We start from the raw sequence: 20,395 nt of genomic DNA, 5'->3' as shown, positions 1-20,395 counted from the left end.
TTTCATGACTCCACTGAAGAGTCACCTTCTTGTATGAAACTTTTTGAAACCCACATCCTTTCCAGGTTTAATTGTCTGCTGCCTTCTATGGTATGCTGAGTAGACTGGTGTCAGAGCACTCACATGAAATTAGTGCACCTGTTTATTTACGTGTTTACATTTGGAACTCCTTGAGGGTAGAGATAGTTTGTTATTTCCTCGCAGTTCTACCCTCAGCTTAGAAACTATTCCATAATTAGGTGATTAACAAATATTGAATGAACAAGTGAAAATGAAAATTCTATGATCTGGGATTTCTCCTTTCATGTCTTACCTGGTATATATCCTCCCGCCAACAGTCCCATCCAGACACAGGGGAGCCACTGGCTCCCTTGCTTCCTGCCCCATCTCACCTGCTCACCTGCTGGTGAAGACCCATAGAGATGCCAACCTGCGTTTGATTGCACACATCCTTCCGATGTGGGAATTGAGTGTCCTTTTCATGTCTATTCTGTTTTGCAAAGTGCAGAGACCCCATCTATTTCTCTCCTATCTTCCCTGTGGTTGAGATTAGAATAATTATGTCTAGGGTGGGAGTGAGGGGGACACTTGCCCTTTTCCCCAAAAGTTCGCTGAAAGACCCACTCACAATTAAGGCAGACTAATAAGAGAAAGGTTTATTTACCATGTGCATGGGGAGAACCACAGAGTTATTACCCAATATCAGTTCAGATATTTTTATACTGGCTTTCTAGAGGGGAGTGGGAGCTGAGCAGTGTAGGTAATTCTGTTTAGGGGCAATAAATGGTTGCTAGGGAGGATGAATGGAGGGGGGAAACAGATTGACTAGTAAATGATTCCCTTAGCAAATTAAGTTAACCTGAGAGACAGGTATTACATTTCAAATGATGCGGGCCAGGTCTGGTTGCATTTTTGAACAATTTTCCTGCAATATACTGAGATAGCAGGGAGAAGAAGGGAAGTCAATTGTTCTTTTGATCTGTCACTATAGTTTATGCAGACAGAGGGAAAGCCCCTTCCAATGCTTTTTGATCTTTGATATCAAAGGGCCTCTAATTTAAAATATTTTTTATATTATACCAAGGACTCATATCTTGGGGTGAAATTTCCTGAGATCTTGCACTGATCAGTTTTTAATACTTATGTCATTCCTTGGATCCCACATTTGTTTGACTCAGTCATTCTTGGTAAACAACTGAAATTTTCTTCAACACTGGACATTTATTAATTAATCCAGTCTTATCATGAGCAATTAACAAATGTACTTCCAGCTTCTCAACATGTTAATGAAATTTAGACCTGACACTTAGTTCTCACTCAGTAAGTGCGCTTGGGTAAGTGAACTGTTACACTTGAGTGGCTGAATTTGTCAGCATCATCTCAAACCTCCTCCACTCCCTGGCCAGGCTGGAAGAAATTTACTAGGTGATTTATTTTAGTAGAGTCAAGAAGTCATTTCTGATATGTAAAAAAAAAAAAAAAAAAAATAGTAGAATCAGCTTTCCTTCCCTTTGTTTTTTTTTAAACTTCCTGCAGGAGTAATTAACATGAAAGTCACATACAAATGAGAGACAAGTTTGCCTTTTAAGAGAAGTTTCTTTCTGTGAGGTCCATTCAGGGTTGTCTGAAATAACTAATGTTCTCAGGTCTGCCCTTGGCCTTCTTTCTCTGAGTGAGTAGTACTTTGTCACTCCTAGTCATTTTCTTCCCCTGCCATCCTTGCTGACATTTGTTGATAGAATCAGGAACAGCCCTTTGAAAGTTAGTGTACCTTTGAAAAGCTCAACAATATTGTGGACTAGCTTAGCATTCAAGATTGAACATGATACAGAACCCAGTTTAAACCAAGTAAACATTAGACACCAATAAGGATAGTAATTATTATTATTCTTCATTAAGCGTTTTTATCATGTGCCAGTTATAATTGCATAATTAATGAATTCAATTCTCAAAACCTATAATGTGAGCATCCCATACCAGCCTTTTATAGATGAGGAAGGAAAGGACTGGAGAGGTTAAGTAGTTTGCCTGAGGTCACACAGCCAGTAGATGGCCAAGTTGACATGTGAACTCCTGTCTGGACATTGTCCATTTCCCCAGTACTGACAAGAAAATGCCCATGTCTTGAACAAGAAGGGTTCTTGAGGAGAGGTGCTTAAGACAAATGGTAACCTGTTCCGCAGGAATGTAGCCCTATTTCTGTTGTCACTTAGTTGGAAGGAGCTTCGGAGGCTGAGACGTTGAAACTGTGCACATAATGAATTGAACAGAGATTTGACTGACTCACACAGACATTTCTTTGCCTTCTAGGAAGATTTCCAGCCCGCAGCCGCCTCAGAGACCAACTGGGAATCAGTCACAAGCTCTATTTCAGTAAGTAATTTATTACTCGGTTGCCAGCGAAAGAAACTGATGGAATAGCTAAGGTCAACCCCAAAAGGACTTCACCTGCATTGAGGACCTGTGGTTTGACCAAAAACCAGATCTCAAGCAGGATATATTCCTCCATTTAATCTAGGTTACAGTGGATTATGTCAGGCACCCTTTTTCCTCTCTTCCAGAAAGGTTTCCAGGAATTGCCAGTATGGGCTAGGAGCTTGGGCTAGACAATGACTTAAATTATTTGTCAGTTTCAAAGCAGATCATTCCAAGAAAGGTCTGTCCAGACATCAAACATATCAAAGTGGTTCATGGCCCCAGCTCAAGTGGGGAATTTTGAAATAACTTTTTGAATATTCCAGAAGAAACTGTTAACCTTTGCATTTTCAAGGGTCTTTTTCAGATTTGAAAAATCCCAATGTTTACAGTAAGATAACTTAAGTGCAAAACAGGCATGTATCCTATTTGACTTGGATATGAAACACAACTCACCCTGAAGCTGTAAAATGGTTCATGCCCCAATTTTTTCTCCAAATTTAGTCATTTCTCAGTATTCTGTCTTCTTATCTACTTTGCACAGAAAGAGCAGACCTTGTTTTTACCCATCCTATGTGTCGCACTTATGTAGCAATGAAACCGAAGATAATAAATGCAGTTGTTCATAAAAAGGTCAAGAGCATGGAGAAAGCTTGTCTACGGCTCTAAAGTGGGTCTGAGTGGCTGAGTCAGAGTTGATTTTTTTTTTTTTCCAAAAGTGATATGCTATCTTTTGCTGTTCAGGGGATTTTCTTTTTAAATTCCCTCATATGGCAGGATTTCCTCAGTTTGGGATTCTGTGACTATTAAATTCACCTGATTTGGCTGCTGGACTATCTGATCAAGAGATCAGACACATCTCTGGCAGTGATATTAAGAGTGTTTTATTTGTGCATTTTTGACAGTACAGAATGCATCCTCTGAACCAACCTCAGTGTAGACAATCATTGTCAGTTAGGTGAAAATCAAAACAAAAGCAGATCACACTGAGGAGCTGCTCAGGCAGCTCAGGAGGGTTGGACACTTGGCAGCCTGAGGCTGATAACTCAAAGTAGACACCAGCAGCAGCTTTTGCAGCTGAGACTGGGTGTCAAGGAATCCTCTAGCTTCTCAAACATCTTGTAAATGATAACTCAGGGTTGTCTATTCATCTCTGCCCGAAGTGCACAATTATACACCAAAAGTAAAGGACTTTTACTTAGCTAGTTAAAGATAATCCCTGACCTTTAAAAGAAGAGGTATTATCCCATCCCTTGAGAGTATCTGGAGAAATTCAGCCTTGGGTTCACATCCCCTGGAAATTCTTCTGGTTTGAGTTTCAAGTCAAGGTTCTGCTTAGCTTTCTTGGAAGATCAGGGCAAACTATTAACAGCTTCTGTGCTCAGCATTCCATTCTGCAAGAACTTCTAGAGTAGGCGCAAGGGCCTTTAGACCTCCCATTAACTTCTGTTTACTTTGTTTTTGTTGAAAGTGGCTTACAGTTTTCAAAGCATCTTTTTTACAAATTGTTATCGTCTTGAAGTCATTTAGATAACTTTAGAATTGACTTTTATAAATACATAACAAAAGCTGAATGAGATCATATTTACTGCTCAACTGAAGGAGGCACACCCAATTAGCTATTTTTCTCAAAATTAGTCTTAAAATATTTACCTCAGGGGGAAAAATATTTTCATAGGTTTATTAGGTTACCTAATATTTTCTTAGCCATCATCATTGTTTCTGTCAACTGCCGTGAGTCAAAACTTGAAAACGGCTGTAAAGCTTGTACATGAGGACTCGTTTGCATTTTACCTATGGTTCACATTGCTCTTCAGCCCAGTGTTAGAAGAGATTAGATTTTCCCTCTCCTGCTCAGGAACTGAGAACCTCTACAACTTTCTCTTGGAGAGATAATGTGGGTATACACTGCGGATCTCTGGCCATGTGAGAAGCTACCCCAGAAAACTCCTGCAGCCATTTTCCCCAGAGCTATTCAAAAGTTTCCACTTGTGTGGCTTGATTAATGCCCCTGCTTTTATTTCAGAAAACAGAGAAGCATTTTTTAATCTTGAGGCTTTTGTATGCTGCAGTGCTTCTAACTTCGGTCAGTTCATTTTGATGTTTCGGTTCTTAGACCCATACTATTGTGATACCAGGCTAATTGTAAACCATCTGGTAAATATGAACCAGGTGAATTATCCAGAAAATACAAGTTGAATAGGGGTTTCGAGTGATAGTACTGAATTATAAGTATTTTCCACCCCTAGCATGTGACAGAAATGATGTACTTAAGTCTGGGTTTCATTCATATCAGGCAGAAACACACACACACACACACACACACACACACACACACATATACACACCCCTAGATTAAAGAGCTGCCTTATCAGAAACAGACGAGCAAATATGGCTGCCCTTGGATGAGCCATATCATATCCACAAGATGACTGTGGAGGTGTCTTCAGTATGACTTGAACTATTAACAAATCTCTAGACTCTTCAGTATTGTGTGACAAAGGCCATGCCACCAGATAAATGATTGTTATTACCTGGTTACACCTATGTAGAATATAGAGTAGACTCATGAGCAGGTAATGAAAGTAGCATGGTGGAAAGATTTGGTCAGGAGAGAATATCCACCTATTTTAACAGGGATGAATGAAAATTAGATGCATGTTTTCTCTAAATGAAAAAATAAAAATAGAATTGATCTGAGATATATATGCTGACCTATATGTATATACATCAATTTAACTCATTCTCCCACCCTAATCTCCCCACTCAACTTCCCCTAAGAGCCATATTTGAAAACTGCTACTAAGTTACACCAATGGTAGATTAATGCTTTTACACCTCTTCATTTTGCTGAAGAAGGACTGTTCTGAGAGCAGGTAATCATCAAATCACTTATGCCCTTTGGTCCTTGTTTGGTTAAAGAGAGACAACATTACCTAAGAGTGAGAATATAAGTTGTGGGCTTTGCTGTCTAAGACTCTACCATGCCTATTATTTCTTGATAGGATCCTATGATTAAATTTCAGAGAAGCAAATTTTCATTAATTCCCCTTTTCTCTTAGTGATAGGAGATATTTGCCCTTGGGGGACTTTATTTGTTTGGAAGTTTCTTTAAAGACATTTAAAAATCATTTGAGGCTATGTGCTCTCTATTTCCTTGTTAATGGGTCATGAATTTTTACAGAGATGTTTGAATCATGGCTCATTTACCTCTAGATTGTACAAGGGTTAGTGAAGTAAGTGCTTGGAAACCTTATGTGGGGATGTATTGCATAGCAAAATACATACTCCTTTCCAGACATTCAATGATGTTATGTTCCTCATTTAAAGAGTATTCCTAAGAATGTTTTAATGGCAACTGGGATCACTTGCAAACTATAGCACTTTAAAAAAAAATATGCTTCCCATATGAATTTGCCACTCTTAAGGCAAGAGAGCCAGTTTCATGGCTAATTATCCTTGTTGACATTAAATTAGTTGGTTAAAGTGCCAGATTTTATCAAAATGTCTCCAGAGTAAATTCAGACACTGCTCACACATCATCTGCAATACCAGGTGATCTGGAAAGGGGGGACATGGAGGCTAAACATGAGAGAATGAAATGAACTATCAGAACTTGCAGGGAAGGAGTTTGAAATTTCAATTTTCACCATTATTTGTTGATCTATGGATGATAGGGGACCTTGAACCAAGAAATGAGATAAACTTAGTTTTGATATTTCCACCTACCCTATATTTTTACATCATTACAGTTCACATGAACTGAAAGTTTTATGACCTGCCTGGCTGTGATTTGCAAAATACTGAGTGATTATCTTATATAAATCAATTGCTCTTATTTAAGACTATGGCAAGCTAATGCAAGGTGGTTTTTGCATGGTGTGTAGACATATGGTGTCTTATACCCAGAAGCCTGTTTATGTTCCTTCCATATAGTTGAATGACTGTTGTATTTCATAGCAATGAACTTTTTCTGAGTACACTGAGCTGTATGTCACTCTTAGGGGGTATCCTATCACTCTCCATCAGTAACGGATCCCACTCTGACTGCGGATGCTCTGGACAAAACAGTTGCAGAATTTGATACCGTGGAAGATCTGCTCAAGCACTTCAACCCAGAGTCATGGCAAGAAGATCTTGAGAATTTATATTTGGATACCCCTCATTATCGAGGCAGGTCGTACCATGACCGGAAGTCAAAAGGTAAGAGACAGAGGCTTGTGGGTTCTTCGTAAACAGATAAGAGTGTTAGTAGTACAGACTGAGTATCCCCTATTTAAAATGCTTGGGACCAGAAGTGTTTCCGATGTTGGATTTTATTTTGGATTTTGGAATAATGACATTTAATACTTACTGGTTTAACATCCCTAATTTGAAAATCTGAAATCCAAAATGTTCCAGTGAGCATTTCCTTTGAGCATCGACATGATTTTGGAGCATTTTGGATTTTGTATTTTCTAATTAGGGATACTTAACCGTAACAGTAAGTATGGATGAGCAATGCAATATATTTAATTCACTTAAATCAAACGATTGCAGTCAGTGCATTATCACATGTTTCACTGCGCTTTCAAATGAAGTTCTGTGTTTTGCACAAACTGCGTTGTTTTCATAGGACTAAGAAAGATTTCACCCAAAGATTTGTCATAGTTTGGAACTAGAAGAGACCTTATAAATTATCTGAACCAGTTTCTTGCTCCTTGGCAAGTAAGGCATTAGCCCCAATTTTACAGTGGAGGCAACAAAAGTCAGGGGAGGTAAATAATTTGCCAAAGTAATAGCAGTAGGGAAGACATGAGAATCGTGGTCTCTTGCCTAAAGTGACAGTGTTTGTGTAATGGTCTACTGTGCCTCTTTGAGGATTGGTTGAGTCCAGTCCTGTCAATTTTGACAGCAGAGGCTCCTGTTAAAGCAATTGACAAACTTCTGTTGTAAGATTTCACCTCTACCCATTTGATGTCCATTCTATAATTTTTTAAATCAGGATCTACTGTGTACTTGGTGCCTGGGTGGTTCAAGTGTTTGGGATATGAATGTCCCAAGGGAGAGGAAACAAAGGTCTGGGATAGTGAGAGCACATGTTCAATAGGAAGTTTCAAGAAAGCAGAATGAGGGGAGAGGAAGAGAAAACATTCAAGCAGAGAGATCATCATGAGTTAAAACAACACTTAAACTCTTAAAAAATTAATAGCCTCGTCATACATCTGAGTGATATGATCTTAGGATGAGAATGTTTTTTGGAGTATATATCACAAATTAATAAAGAAATGAAGTATAATTAACTCTGATTGAATAAAATTATCATTTCTGGTCTGTGTCATTGCTTTATGTGATAAAATTTGTTACCATTAAGATTTTCCTGAAAAAGTCTTGTAAGGTTGGCTTGCACCATAGCTATGAAGTTATTTAGCTAAGATACAGCTTGTTCCTACACTTTGTAATATTAAAGGTACTTTTAAGAACTGGGTTCCTTTAGTACAAGCAGTTATAACATTTGGGCCCAAATGACTATTAATATTAACTTCTGCCTGGGCCTTCTGCTTATGGCTCAGGTCAAAAGTCTCATATAGTTAAAATACACAGCTAAGAGGGGGACATGAAAGTTACCGGTGGCCCTGATGTTATGGAGATATGCCACATGCAGATCACTAAAACTCTCAAAGTGAATCTCCTCAGGGCTCAGATTGGATTCAGTTCAAAGAAGAAATTGCTTTTCTGTAAGTCATTGCTGTATTTGGATCCCTACTAGGTCAACTTGAAAGAAAGTAAAATAGTCATGTTTTAAAAAACTCACAAGAAATATTAAAAATGGCATTGGACAACAAAGCCATTAAATATGACTCTGTGTCTTCTGCTATTCAAGGAGTAGCCCTTCTTGGCACCCCTTTTCTGAAAATATTAAAAATTTTAAATCATCTTACTTTTTTGTTTTTTCTTAGAAGTTATGTTCAGTTGGAGGCAGGAGGCCTGGATTCAAATCCTAACCCTGCCACTTACAAGTTTTGTGACTTTCCAGCAAGTACCCTGATCCTTCCAATGTCTCAGTTTCCTCACTGGCAACATGCCTATAATAGCACCTGCTTCCAGGAGTAGTTTGTGGTGCCATCCAGAGCACCTGGCATATAATACTTGTTCAAGAATTGTTGGCTAGCTGTCGCAACTTAGAATTCTGAAATATATTTGCATCACTTCCTTGATGAAGACTTCCTTGTCCCTTGTCCTGTCCTTGTCATGCCTATCCCAGGCAAAGTTAGGAGTACTTGGGATGCCACAACCTTTTATATAACCTATTACTGCACAGTTATTGTGTGGTTGTGTTTTCTCTAAGGGGTTGTGCAATCCCAGGAGCTTCTGTGGGTCTCAAACTTGGGCTAAAAATCACCTGGGGAGATTTTAAAAACTACAGATGCCTAGTCCTACCCCAGACACATTCACTAAGAATCTCTGGAGGGTAGGGCTGGAGTACTGATGTTATTTATGGCTCTTAGGAGATCTAAGTTTAGAGGTAGCCAGGTTCAAGAACCATTATTTTAGAGTTTGCTCATTGTGTACCACTTGGCACAGTCTTTGAGTCACTGACACATTTTAGATGCTCAATTAATGTTTGCAGAATTGAAGATATTAATAATCCAGCATTAGCATATTTCTAAAGTTTACAGAAACCTTCCCCATAGTCTGAATAGTGTAGCTTTATTAAGAATGCCTTTGGTACTGATAAAATCTTGCAAGAGCATTGGAGGTGACATTCGACTCAATGTTTGTGACAGAGTAAACATCATCTCTCTCCCCTGTTGGCTTAGGTTCCATTTCTTAATCTGTTGTTTAAAATGGCCCTAAGGCAGATTCGGACAGTTTCCTTTAAAACCTGCCAAGTCACCACTGACTCTGCACTTGTTTAAATGTGTGACTTAATTGTTTATCATCCCACTGATGCTGAGACACCTGCATGTATCACAAAAACAAGGGAAGTCAGGTTTAATATTTCAGCTGGTATTTTCTGCTTTTGGAATTTAAAAATACAGATTTAGGGCTTGTATCCTAATGTGTGAAGAAGAGAGCAGTCAATATAGAGTAAAAACAGGAAAACACTATGAATAATGGAAGTGCATTAGGTGTCAAATAAAACATTGACTTGACAGGATCACCAGCAAAGTTTCCTCCTACCAGTGTACAATTTCTTAGCAATGTTGTGCAGAAACACGCTTGTCATTAACGAATAGTTATTGAGGATCCGTCCTTCTCATTTGCCCAGAAAGATCAAAAGTGGCATTTTTCATGATTCTAAAAAGCAGAATCCTAAGATGACACTTCGGTGTGAATATACAAAACACAAAGTTTTATAAACTCTGAAATAAAATGCAAACACACTGGGTGGAGAACTTATGTAATGAAACAGTTCATATTCTAAAGTGAAGTTTTATGTTTTGCTTCTTTTTATTTAGTAGAAAGAAGGTTAGGTGTGTGTGCGTTTTGCAATCTCTTCCAGAAGAGAGTTGAAAATGGAAAATAAAAGGACAGTGAAGTTTGGAAAGAAAAAGAGAAGAGATAACATTGCCAAATATTAAAGCCAGAATGTTGACATATAAGGTCTACTATTTTTTTTTAATTCACAAGTAATAGATAACCTCAACCTTGTCAGTCAAAGCTCTGGAATGAAGATAATATAACAAGTTAATATATCCAACTTAATGGTTATGGAGAAAAGGGTAGCATGTACAGTTGAAATCTATACATCACTGCAGTTCTGAACCCAAATTTTGCCACTAATTTCAACCTCATGTTTTCAACCTCAAAGCTACCCAAAAGTTAACAAAAAAGTTTCAAGTTCAAGTTGCATTTACTTTTTCTGATTGGCATGCTAATCACTATAGCAAATTTGTACAAAATTAGGTGAAATTATATGGATGTTCTTTCTATAAGTTACATAATTACCACCTAAATCATTGCATAGCACTGTAGTTGAACTCAAACTAAACTGTGATTCATTTAAAATATATACCCATGAACTTGGGGGCAGTGTATTTCTATTCAAGTTCATAGCACAAAATTCAACATTTCTAAATTAAGAAATGATCAGCCCTGAACTCCATTAGATGGAACATTGAATGAAAGATGATTTATAGAGGTTAACAAAGTAAGTGAGATCTGTTCTTTTACTTATTCCAGGAGAACTTAACTTTCCAGAATGATAGCGTTTGCCACAGAGAAAACTACAACACATAATAGCAAAGAGGGAAGCCTGTTCTCACAGTTTGTGTTATGATTAAAATATGAGCAAAATTGTTGAGGCACTGCAAATTAATAGTTTTAAACTATTAGTAAAAGATATTTTTCTCCAAAGAGTTGTCATTTTTAGATACACATGCCAAAATTTGGCATACACTCCTTTTTTAAAAAGTATTTTAATATTGAGTGCAGTGAATAACTTGATATTAAATTAATTCCAAATGATGAGGTTTGAAATATGATTTTTACAGACTCTAAATGGTTACATGTTGTAACTCAGGGACAGTTACCCATTTCTGAGTATCTAATACCAATTCTATTATTTTCTACATGACATTTTGCTCTAAGGTCTAACATATAACTCTCATTTGCAAACTATTGATAAGTAACTGGCATAAGAAACTGATGAATAAACGAAATAAATATGCTTCTTATCAAGATATTTGAATTGGTTCTGAAGTTTCTTAGGTCAAAATATTTTTTGTAAAAAACAATGAATCATTTATTCTTATTTCTTTGTTATGCCACTGCATGCTAACCTGGAGTATACAAATTTTGCTTTTTCGAAAATGATTTAGAATGTAGGAAATAATTTCACAGTGTATTGAAGCATAAATATATTTTAGCAACTGAGTGCCTACAGCTTTCTCTGTCTGCCTTTTTGATAGCTGGGGGGAAATTTGCAAAAAGCCCTTGGCTGACAACAGTGATGAATTGGATATGTCAGTCTTGAGATATCGGCCCTCTGTAACTACTACTCTGTAAATTAAACAAACAGAGGTACCAGAGACATCAAATCAATAATAGAAACTAATGATTATCATTATTTATATTTATTAACATATTAATAATTATTTCTATTGTTAAAAGAAGCTTAACTTCACTGGGTTTCCTGAAACGTGATTTATTTGTTACCTATACCAAGTAAAAGTTTTTTTTATCAATATTAAAATTGTTTGCCATAAATTTGATAGAAATATAGCAAAAGAAAAAAGAATATTATGATGGAAAGAGCATGGACTTGAGAGTCAAGCAAACTTGTGGCAAAATTCTAACTCAAATCTTAAAATCAGTAGCCTTGGAGAAGTCACTTTTATAGACCCCTGATCCTCGGTTTTCTGTATTTTGTAAAATGGCTCCAATGATAACCACTTTACAAAGTTGTGCTAGGATTACATAATAGCAGAGTAACAACTGGTGGGCCATCAATAGTTGATAGCTACAGTTATTACTTGAATTGCTTACAAAACTCTGCACAGAACTAAGATATTTCTATGAACTCTGTTCTGTAAGGCTTTTCTAAGATAATCATCAGTAATCTGGAGAGCCTCATACATAGTATCCAAATATTGTCATATTTAAGTATCTGTATAATCGGTACACTCATTAAAAGTTTACAAAATTATCGCCAAGTACTAAACTTTTCTATAATACTATTTACCCAGAAACTTTCTGAAACCATTTTGCTTGTTGGATGTTTCCTCTGCTAAGCCTTTTTTGTAAGACTTTAGCCACTGTTTATGACTCATATGATTTGTAAGTATCTAAATTCCCCACTCAGTTTGCCAGCAAGCATTAATAAAAGCCATGTTATCGTTTATCATGTTGCATGTGTCAATGAGCACACATGAAACATTTGAAGAAAATCTCATCAGCAGGACAAGGACATTTTCAGTTGTTTTTCTGTCTAGTGCCAGCGCCATCTCTACTTTTCTCCTAGATGAGATTGTTCATCTTTGTGGATATCCTAATCCCACTCTCATCAGCAAAGTTATTTTTTCCATGGAGGCATATCATTCAAATGCAAATTAATAGGAAAAATCCACGTGGCAGTGGAAAGCTAATGGTAACTTTTTGTATCTGGGTGAACAGATGTATATTTTCCACAGCAGTTATTCGTCTTTAAGAAAATGTGTGAGCCTTGTGTTTTCTATGCCCATTTTTTTCCGTGAAGCATTGGGAAACCCTATGGTATCCTTCTGCTCCGTGCCCCAGTGGACTTAAGGAGACATTGCACATGGAGCACATACTTACGTAGGAACTGCTTGTACTGACAGATCTGGCTCAGTAATTGTCTTTACTTGCAAAGGACGGTGCTCAGTCCAGTGAAATTAAACTGAACACACCTGACCATTGCATTCTTACATTTAGATGATCATAGTGGGCATGGCCTTCCTTTCCTTAGTACTCACCAATTGCAAAAATCACAGCTACTTCTGGTTTTAGGTGATTTTGTTCTTAACCTTCCCTCTTTGATCTGTTTTACTCACTTCAACAATCATGTGAGGCATGCCTCCTGGGAGCTAGGATTTGGACCTGTGCTTCAAACATTCTCATCTCATTCAATCTTAATATATTTCTTGGCAAGAGAGTACTGTTATTCCCATTTTACACAGTAAAAGAAACAAATTCAGAAAGATTCTGTGACAGCCAGAGAGTAGAGAGTCATGACAAGAACCTGGCTTTGTGGGCTGGCATGCTATGGGGCAACTCAGTAGTACTTGTCTAAAGCCCAAGTACTCGTAATTTAGTAAAGGAAAGAAAGAGAGACATTTTAAGATCTATTTGATTCTTAATAATGTCACAACTTGTTTTCTTATTTTTCATTTCATAAATAGACATCATACATCCCTCTAGGTCATGAGTTCCTAGGATTCAAAGAATTGCCTTAGGATGGTGTCAAATGCTTACATGCCTTCCAGATATTCATTCAATCATCCATTGACTTTTCAGCACATGCTTGTTGAATGTCTACTAATCTCCAGCGACTTTAGGCAAGCAAGTCATTTAACTCCTCTGCATCTCTTCTACATGTATCAAATGGGAACAATAATATCTAAGATGAGGGGTTTTTATGGGAATTCAATGAGACTTGAGTTTGTGAAAGCATTTCACACGGTGCTGGGCACCTGGTAGGTGCTCAGTAATTTTCCAGTCACTCATCACTTCACACTCTTTTTAACCCTTGAAAATCGGGAATTGCCTGTTGAAGAACCTTTTACTGTGTGAATTAGGTTAATTTTTGTCAAAACAAGTAGTAGAAGTTTTCATTCTTTAGATATGAAACCAACAAATGGAGTCACAAAGTTCATTGCATTTCATGATTTAAAGTTTAAAATATCTTGATATTCCCTCACTAAAAGTTATAAATTAATTGTCCTTCCCAGATTTATTTCCACTTCCACATTGGGGTTGAAATGTGCAAATAGTTTTTACAATTATGTGCTGGTTTATGCGAGAGGAAATCTGAAAACCGCGGTGAGGTTGTAACGTCCATAAAGATGTACAGACTCCTCCTGGGGAGTTTACGAGCCTTACAAAAGGCTGAGAGCCCCTGGTTGCTCTGTACAGAAAAACTACAATTATTAATATTCCCTTCACCCCCCACCCTCACTGTAAAGTGTCATAAATCTAGTGTTGCAACATCAAAGCTAGATGTTTAGCACTTAACAGATTGTGGCACTCTTTCCCATTTGGCAAAGGACATGTTCTTTAGCACCTTGATATATGTATCTAAGAGTGAGCTTTCTTGACTCCATGCTTTACCCTGGTTGGCACTGCCTCTAGATTCCATAGGTCTTAGAGCCAGTCATCTTCATGCATCATAGTTCATCCAAGGTAGAGCTGGTTCTAGAACCTTAGTTTCTCAGCTCTACTCTTGACACCTTCCCAGTACACCACACCACAGGTTAGTCTTGAGAGAAGAGCCATTCGACATATGTACTTGCTGAAAGATAATTGGAATTGTTTCTCCCTCTTTTCATGATAATCTGGCACAAAGATGAGGTCGTGTTCCCTTTGGCTACACCTTGCTTCTGATCGCTGAAATCAAATGGTTTTAAAAGACATGTACTTAAATGAATTGCATTTGGTCCTTACACTTTGTCCCAAAGGGGCAAAGCACTATAAGAAGAGGGATAAAAAGATGATTAATTCTCTGCTTCCCAGACAGTTCAGTAGACTAGAAACACCTAATTAGAGATGTTTCTCAACTTATAATGGGTTTATGTCCCAATAAACCCAACATTAAGTTGAAAATATCTTTAAGTCAAACATGCATTTAATCCACCTAACTTACTGAACATTCATAGCCTCCCCTACTTTAAATATGCTCAGAACACTTACATTAGCCTGCAGGTGGGCAAAATTATCCAACACAAAGCCTATTCTACAATAAAGTGCTGAATAGCTCATGTAGTTTATTGAATACTGTACTGAAAGTGAAAAACAGAATGGTTGTGTGGGTACTCACCACTAACACACACAATTGAAAGCACCATCATAAAGTCAAAAAATTGTGAGTGGAATCATTGTAAGTTGGAGACTAGAAAGAAAACAGTAAGGCAGGGTGTGTGGAAGTAGGTGCTGTCTCTAATAGAGGGCAGAGAAAGAGTGATGAGTACATAAAGGGTCAGAGAAGATGTAGGGTGAATGTGCCTTTTGGTTTGAGCCCTAGAAGATCAAAGTGATGTAGCAGGCTGAGATGCCAGGTAAGACAAAACAGAATGACACAAGCATGGTGTTGAAAATGAGCATGGCCCTACTCCCAGCCCCCACTCTCCTCATGCCATCACCGTGTACTAAACACACGCTAACACGGAGGCTGCTGCTGCATGCCTGCTGAAAGAGTTTATGCAGAATTTTAGCATTGTAAAGCCTAGACCTGGTTGGTATAAAATGATTGCTGGCTTTCTCCAAGGACATGTAGCAGTTTAATTGGACACTCTAGCAGACTCGGGATGATCAAGAGGAAAAAGGCTGGTGGTGCATATATCAACAGAAAGATTGATGCACAACCAGCATAGTGAAAGCTGACTGATAACTTGACATTTAGAGATTGATCCAAGGAAACTATCCTCCTGTTGAACAAAACAAGCAGTAAATTAAATTGGGAGAAAAAAATTACTTTCCCACATTCAAAGTGAACGGATTATTTTGTTTCACAGCGAATTTTTGTATTCACAAAAGAACACAGGCTTGCTTTTACATACCTTGATTTTTAACCCAGTAAAGCCCATTTTGGATTTCTGCCCACCTGAACAGACAACTTATATGCAATTGTGTGCCACTTTTTTAAAAAAGAAAAGGAATAGACCTACATATGTAAAATTTTGTCTTAAACTGATCACCAACTATGCAGTGTTTGCCAAGTATGTGAATGCATACTGGGTATATTGGGTTTATCTGTCCTGTAGAAACTAGAATCTCTAGGATGCTGTAATTCATTCCCACTTAGGACAAATCATTGCTGTCAATCCATCCAGCTCCTTTCTTGGGCCTCTGATTGGTTTTCATGACAAAGACTACAAGTAGATAAATGCAAGAAGGGGTTCAAGGAGAAATAAGGACAAAATGAAGAGACATGCCTCAGCCAAATTCCCCTCTGTCCAGGTGAAAAGATAAAACTTATTATATTGAACCACCAAAGAAAAAAGTAGGCTCTGTATAGTTGCCTGGTTTATTAGTCAGAACCCAACAGATGAATGAGTGTGCTCAGGAGCTCCTGCTTCGGTATGTGCAACTGATGAGATCGTGAAGGTGACATGGATAGGTCAGTGCCTATCCATGCACCTAGGAAGCCAGGTCCTTTGGACAGCAAATGTTCTCTGGTGGGGAGACTCAAGCATGGCTGTGGAGGCTGCTCTTTGCACCCTCCTCCTCATCACCCTGGGGCTCATAAGTACGAAAGGCATGAAGAGGCCTCGATTCCAACCCTGGCTCGGCCACTGAGCGAATACAGCTGTGGACAAGTGTTCTTTTTTAACTTTGCAAAGGCTCAGTTTCCTTAACTGTAAAAGTAAGGGTAATAATGGTGTGTAATTCATAGCATCTATGAGGATGTCATACAATCATGCATGTGAAGAACTTTTCACAGTACCTGCTGTTTAGAGGTCTGGATTATCAGGATCAAAAAGACCGGGTTGACTCTTCCTCCTCCCGTACCTAAGCCATGGGAGACTGAATAAGGGTGTGCATTCACATCTGCACCCAAGGCTCAGATTCCAGAATTCTCATCACAGCCTAAAGAAGCAAGTCTTTCCAGAAGGTTGTACGTACAAAGCCCCAAAACTTAATTCATGTCGAAGATCCATGCAAAACAAGACTCAAATTCAAAAAGACAGCAAGAGAGGGATCATACCGTTATGTAAACCTGGGTGAAATAAGGGACCTTCAGTGAAATTAATGGGCCTTTGAATTGAATTTGGAACATCCTTGCTGTTCCGTAATGTTCAGCTATGGGGACGGAAGGGGCAGCCCCTCTCCCACATGGATCTGGCCCACATGGCCTGTCTCCCTCCCAGAAGTCTCACGCCAGAGCCCCTCAGACCGAAGCAGCAGAAGCTTTAATTGCTGCCCAGCCTCTGCTTGGCTCCCCACTCTGCTGCCCCGCCTAATCAGTCTTCTTTGACTGGAAACTCAATATCCCCTGCAGAAAGTCTGCAGTCATGCCTTGAAGTTATTTGCATCCCGTCAGAGAACCTTTTAGTTCTAATTCTAAATTGAGTGCCTCGGTGGTTTCAATCCTCTGCTATGTAGGGCAGCTGGATTCTGCAGCAGTCACACTGGGCCACGGTTCTTAGTCACATCAGGGAATTGATGCATAAAACTGACAGAATTGTAAATCTCTTCGTGGCGGGTAAGAAACGGAAGTAACCAGTGCTAATCAGTTAAACGGTTACACAATGTGAGGAGTTTGGTTTCAAGGGAAGCAAGGCCTTGCCCTGGTCTGTTGAGGGAACTTTGGGGATTGGCTAAATTCCCAAGGGAATGCATGCTCTCATTTGGCTCAGGTAGTTCCTGGAGTTAAGGGTGTAGCCATTCACCACCCAAGCCCAGTTCAGCTTCTTACAAGAGAGCCCTATAGAGTCCTAGCAACCCTGGTCTTCTTCCTTCAACCAATGGGCTACCTGTCATCTTCCTGTCCTGCTTGATATGGCAGAGGTTATGAATCAAAACAGAGAAAGGTTTCCATTCCAGTTTTTCCATTTACTATTCACCTTGGGGAAACAATAGCCACCTCAAAAGGGTGAGGGACAGCTAAATGTAGTCACAGCGCTAAGGTGCATACAGAGGGCTGAACTAGCTAGAGACTCAGTGTTGGTACCTCCTACCTGTCCCTCTCCGCCTTCCCTCTCATCACAATCCCTTCCTGCTAATTGCACCTCTTTTACTCCTCCGTGTTAGGCAAATCCATTCCCATTATCACAGGCAGCAGATTTGGCCCTCTGCATCAGCCCTGTCCACAGGAATGCCCAGGCCAGCATCGATATTTATCTCAAGGTGACACTTGTAATGGATGGTTGCTGCACTTCTTAATCCATTTATGTAATCCTTCCTGCTTTGCTTGCAGTTATTTTCAGGACTTTAGCAGCAATAAAATGGTTCCTTTCCCAAGACGGAGTTCATTCAATTTAAATCTGGATTGATTGTAGCTAAAGTTATGACATGTCTTTACAAAGAAAGAAAGAAAACAGCAATAAATTATGCACAGTGATTACTTAGCATTTATTCAGTTCCCACAATGTCCTGGGCTCAGCATATAACAGCTGGAGAATAAACCCTTGCCCTTGAGAATTAAAGCACAGTTGCACATGTTAAAAGGCACGCAGGGATGGGTTAATAGACTCTTGATCCACACTTACGCCTTCTTTTCCTTTTGCTTCTTTTGGATACATTCCACTGACACTGTCCTTGGCATTTGACCTCTACCCCCAAAGACCATTCCTTATTGCTCCTCAAGCAGGGCTGGTTTCAGACTAAGATATTTATTGGGGCTGGAGTTCAGAGCGAGCATAGCGATATCTAACATTGGTAGGATTCCTCCTACAGTAGTCTGGCTGGTGCACAGGGGACATGGACTAGGAAATGGTGGTGGAACCTGTGCAAACAGACTTGCTTCTAATTGCATTCTTGTAAGAAGATACTCGTGTGTATGTGTGTGTGTGTGTGTGTGTGTGTGTGTGTGCACCAGTAAGAGAATCTGCATGCTAAATGTGTGGGTGATTGGATGTATTTTGAGAACACTAATTAAAATATAATTTCCATAACACAATAATACAAATTCAATTCAAATGCATATTCATTTACTTACTGTAATGGCCAAAAAAAAAAAAAAAAAAAGAAATGAAGAGGGAGAAAGACTTTTTTTTTTTAGGTTTGAAGGAAAGATTTGGTTTTAAAGGAAGAAAATGTGGGAGAAGGAGAATGAAATGAATCAAAATGAATAATAATAGCCAGCAATAATTGAGCGCCAGGCACACTAAATTCAGTCCTTCAAATATCTGCATGTTATAGAGGAAGCAGAGGTTCAGAACCATTAGGTGGCTTTCCAGCTAAAAGGTGGCATAGCCATGATGTGATTGAAGGCAGCTTTACTCTACAGTGCCCCAGCACATAACCATTATGCTATACTGCCACCTAGGACCCAATGCGCAAATATGCACAGCAAAAAAACGAAAAACAAAAAATTCCATTTCCTTTAATATTTTGGTTGACTTTGGAGTTAAATGAAACAAAAACCTTTTCTTCCTTATATTTACTTGCAAAATTTTGTGGCCAGGGAAATATATTACAGTGGTTGTCCCTAATGTGTCCTAGACATATATTAATAATTCAAATTATATTTAAATAATGACTTAGAGTCAGGCTTTATTTAGAACCAAAGAGAAATTTATTTTTTTTTAAATAAAGACAATTAGTTTAAATTGCCAAATGTTTTATTTTCTTCCCTCAAAACATTTTTTTTTTTTTGGCATTAAGAAAAGATGCACGGCAATTTGAACCAAGATACAGGTTTTAGTGTAGTTTTCGTCTTATTTTGTTGTTAGTGTTGCAGGGCAGATAGGATCAAAAGAGAAATTAGGTTTCCCACTTTAGGTGCCCAGTAATTGAGATGCTAAGGACAGATGTAATCCCTGGGTTAAGGCTGCTGGCACAGAATCTTCCCACTCCGTTCTCGATAACACGTGCTGAATGTTCCTGCTTACGGTTGTGCTCGCTTCACACAGTGTGTGTATTTGCTTACAGTTGACCTGGACAGGCTCAATGATGACGTCAAGCGCTACAGCTGCACTCCCAGGAATTACTCGGTCAATTTAAGAGAAGAGCTGAAGCTGACCAGTGTGGTCTTCTTTCCACGTTGCCTTCTTGTGCAGCGCTGTGGAGGAAATTGTGGCTGTGGAACTGCCAACTGGAAGTCCTGCACATGCAATTCAGGGAAAACTGTGAAGAAGTATCATGAGGTATGTCGTTCTCAAATTGCTTGTTGCAGTGCTACATCTAGCTCTTTTCAGCTGCATTAGCGGTGTTATTTTTAAGGTATGGAAGACAGGGTCATCGCATACAGTTGTTCAGGTTGTTCACTGCACAAGGGCACTCAGCCAAGGGGAAGATAGGGAGCTGAACTTCTACCAGTGCTAGGTTTGCCAAGCCAAGTGCCCTGGTGAGAAGTTAATTCCATCCTGAAGAAGGAATTCCTTTTTCTAATTCTCACAATATACCATATGAGTCAACAATAGCTGTATTAGAATATATAATCAAATGTATGATGCGGTCATTTTAGACCTTACTTGGCCTCCTTGTAGAAATATAATGCTATTCATTTACAGGATATGACTGCAAAATCTAGATTACTTTAAGAAAATGCTAAGAGCCAAAACTTAATTCTATTAAGTCATTATAAAATTAAGCACAGTACAGATAGCAAAATATAAATTGTCAGAGACCTTTTCATTTTCTAAATATGAAAATATTT

At 38.6% G+C, this 20,395-nt stretch overlaps 1 protein-coding gene across 2 annotated transcripts in view; it reads left to right on the top strand.

Moving 5' to 3' along the window:
- The window catches only part of PDGFD (platelet derived growth factor D), a 233,306-nt gene that overhangs the window by 199,421 nt on the left and 13,490 nt on the right, over window positions 1-20,395 (top strand). For both annotated transcript variants that reach the window (XM_012770510.2, XM_012770509.2), the window contains exons 4-6: window positions 2,311-2,373; window positions 6,420-6,618; window positions 19,669-19,883. In XM_012770510.2, the coding sequence (XP_012625964.1) occupies window positions 2,311-2,373; window positions 6,420-6,618; window positions 19,669-19,883 (477 nt within the window). The remainder of the gene's footprint in view (window positions 1-2,310; window positions 2,374-6,419; window positions 6,619-19,668; window positions 19,884-20,395) is intronic.

This window comes from Microcebus murinus, chromosome 4 (genome assembly GCF_040939455.1).
Source record: "Microcebus murinus isolate Inina chromosome 4, M.murinus_Inina_mat1.0, whole genome shotgun sequence".
NCBI lineage: Eukaryota > Metazoa > Chordata > Mammalia > Primates > Cheirogaleidae > Microcebus > Microcebus murinus.
This window is presented reverse-complemented; position numbering and strand designations above follow the sequence as displayed.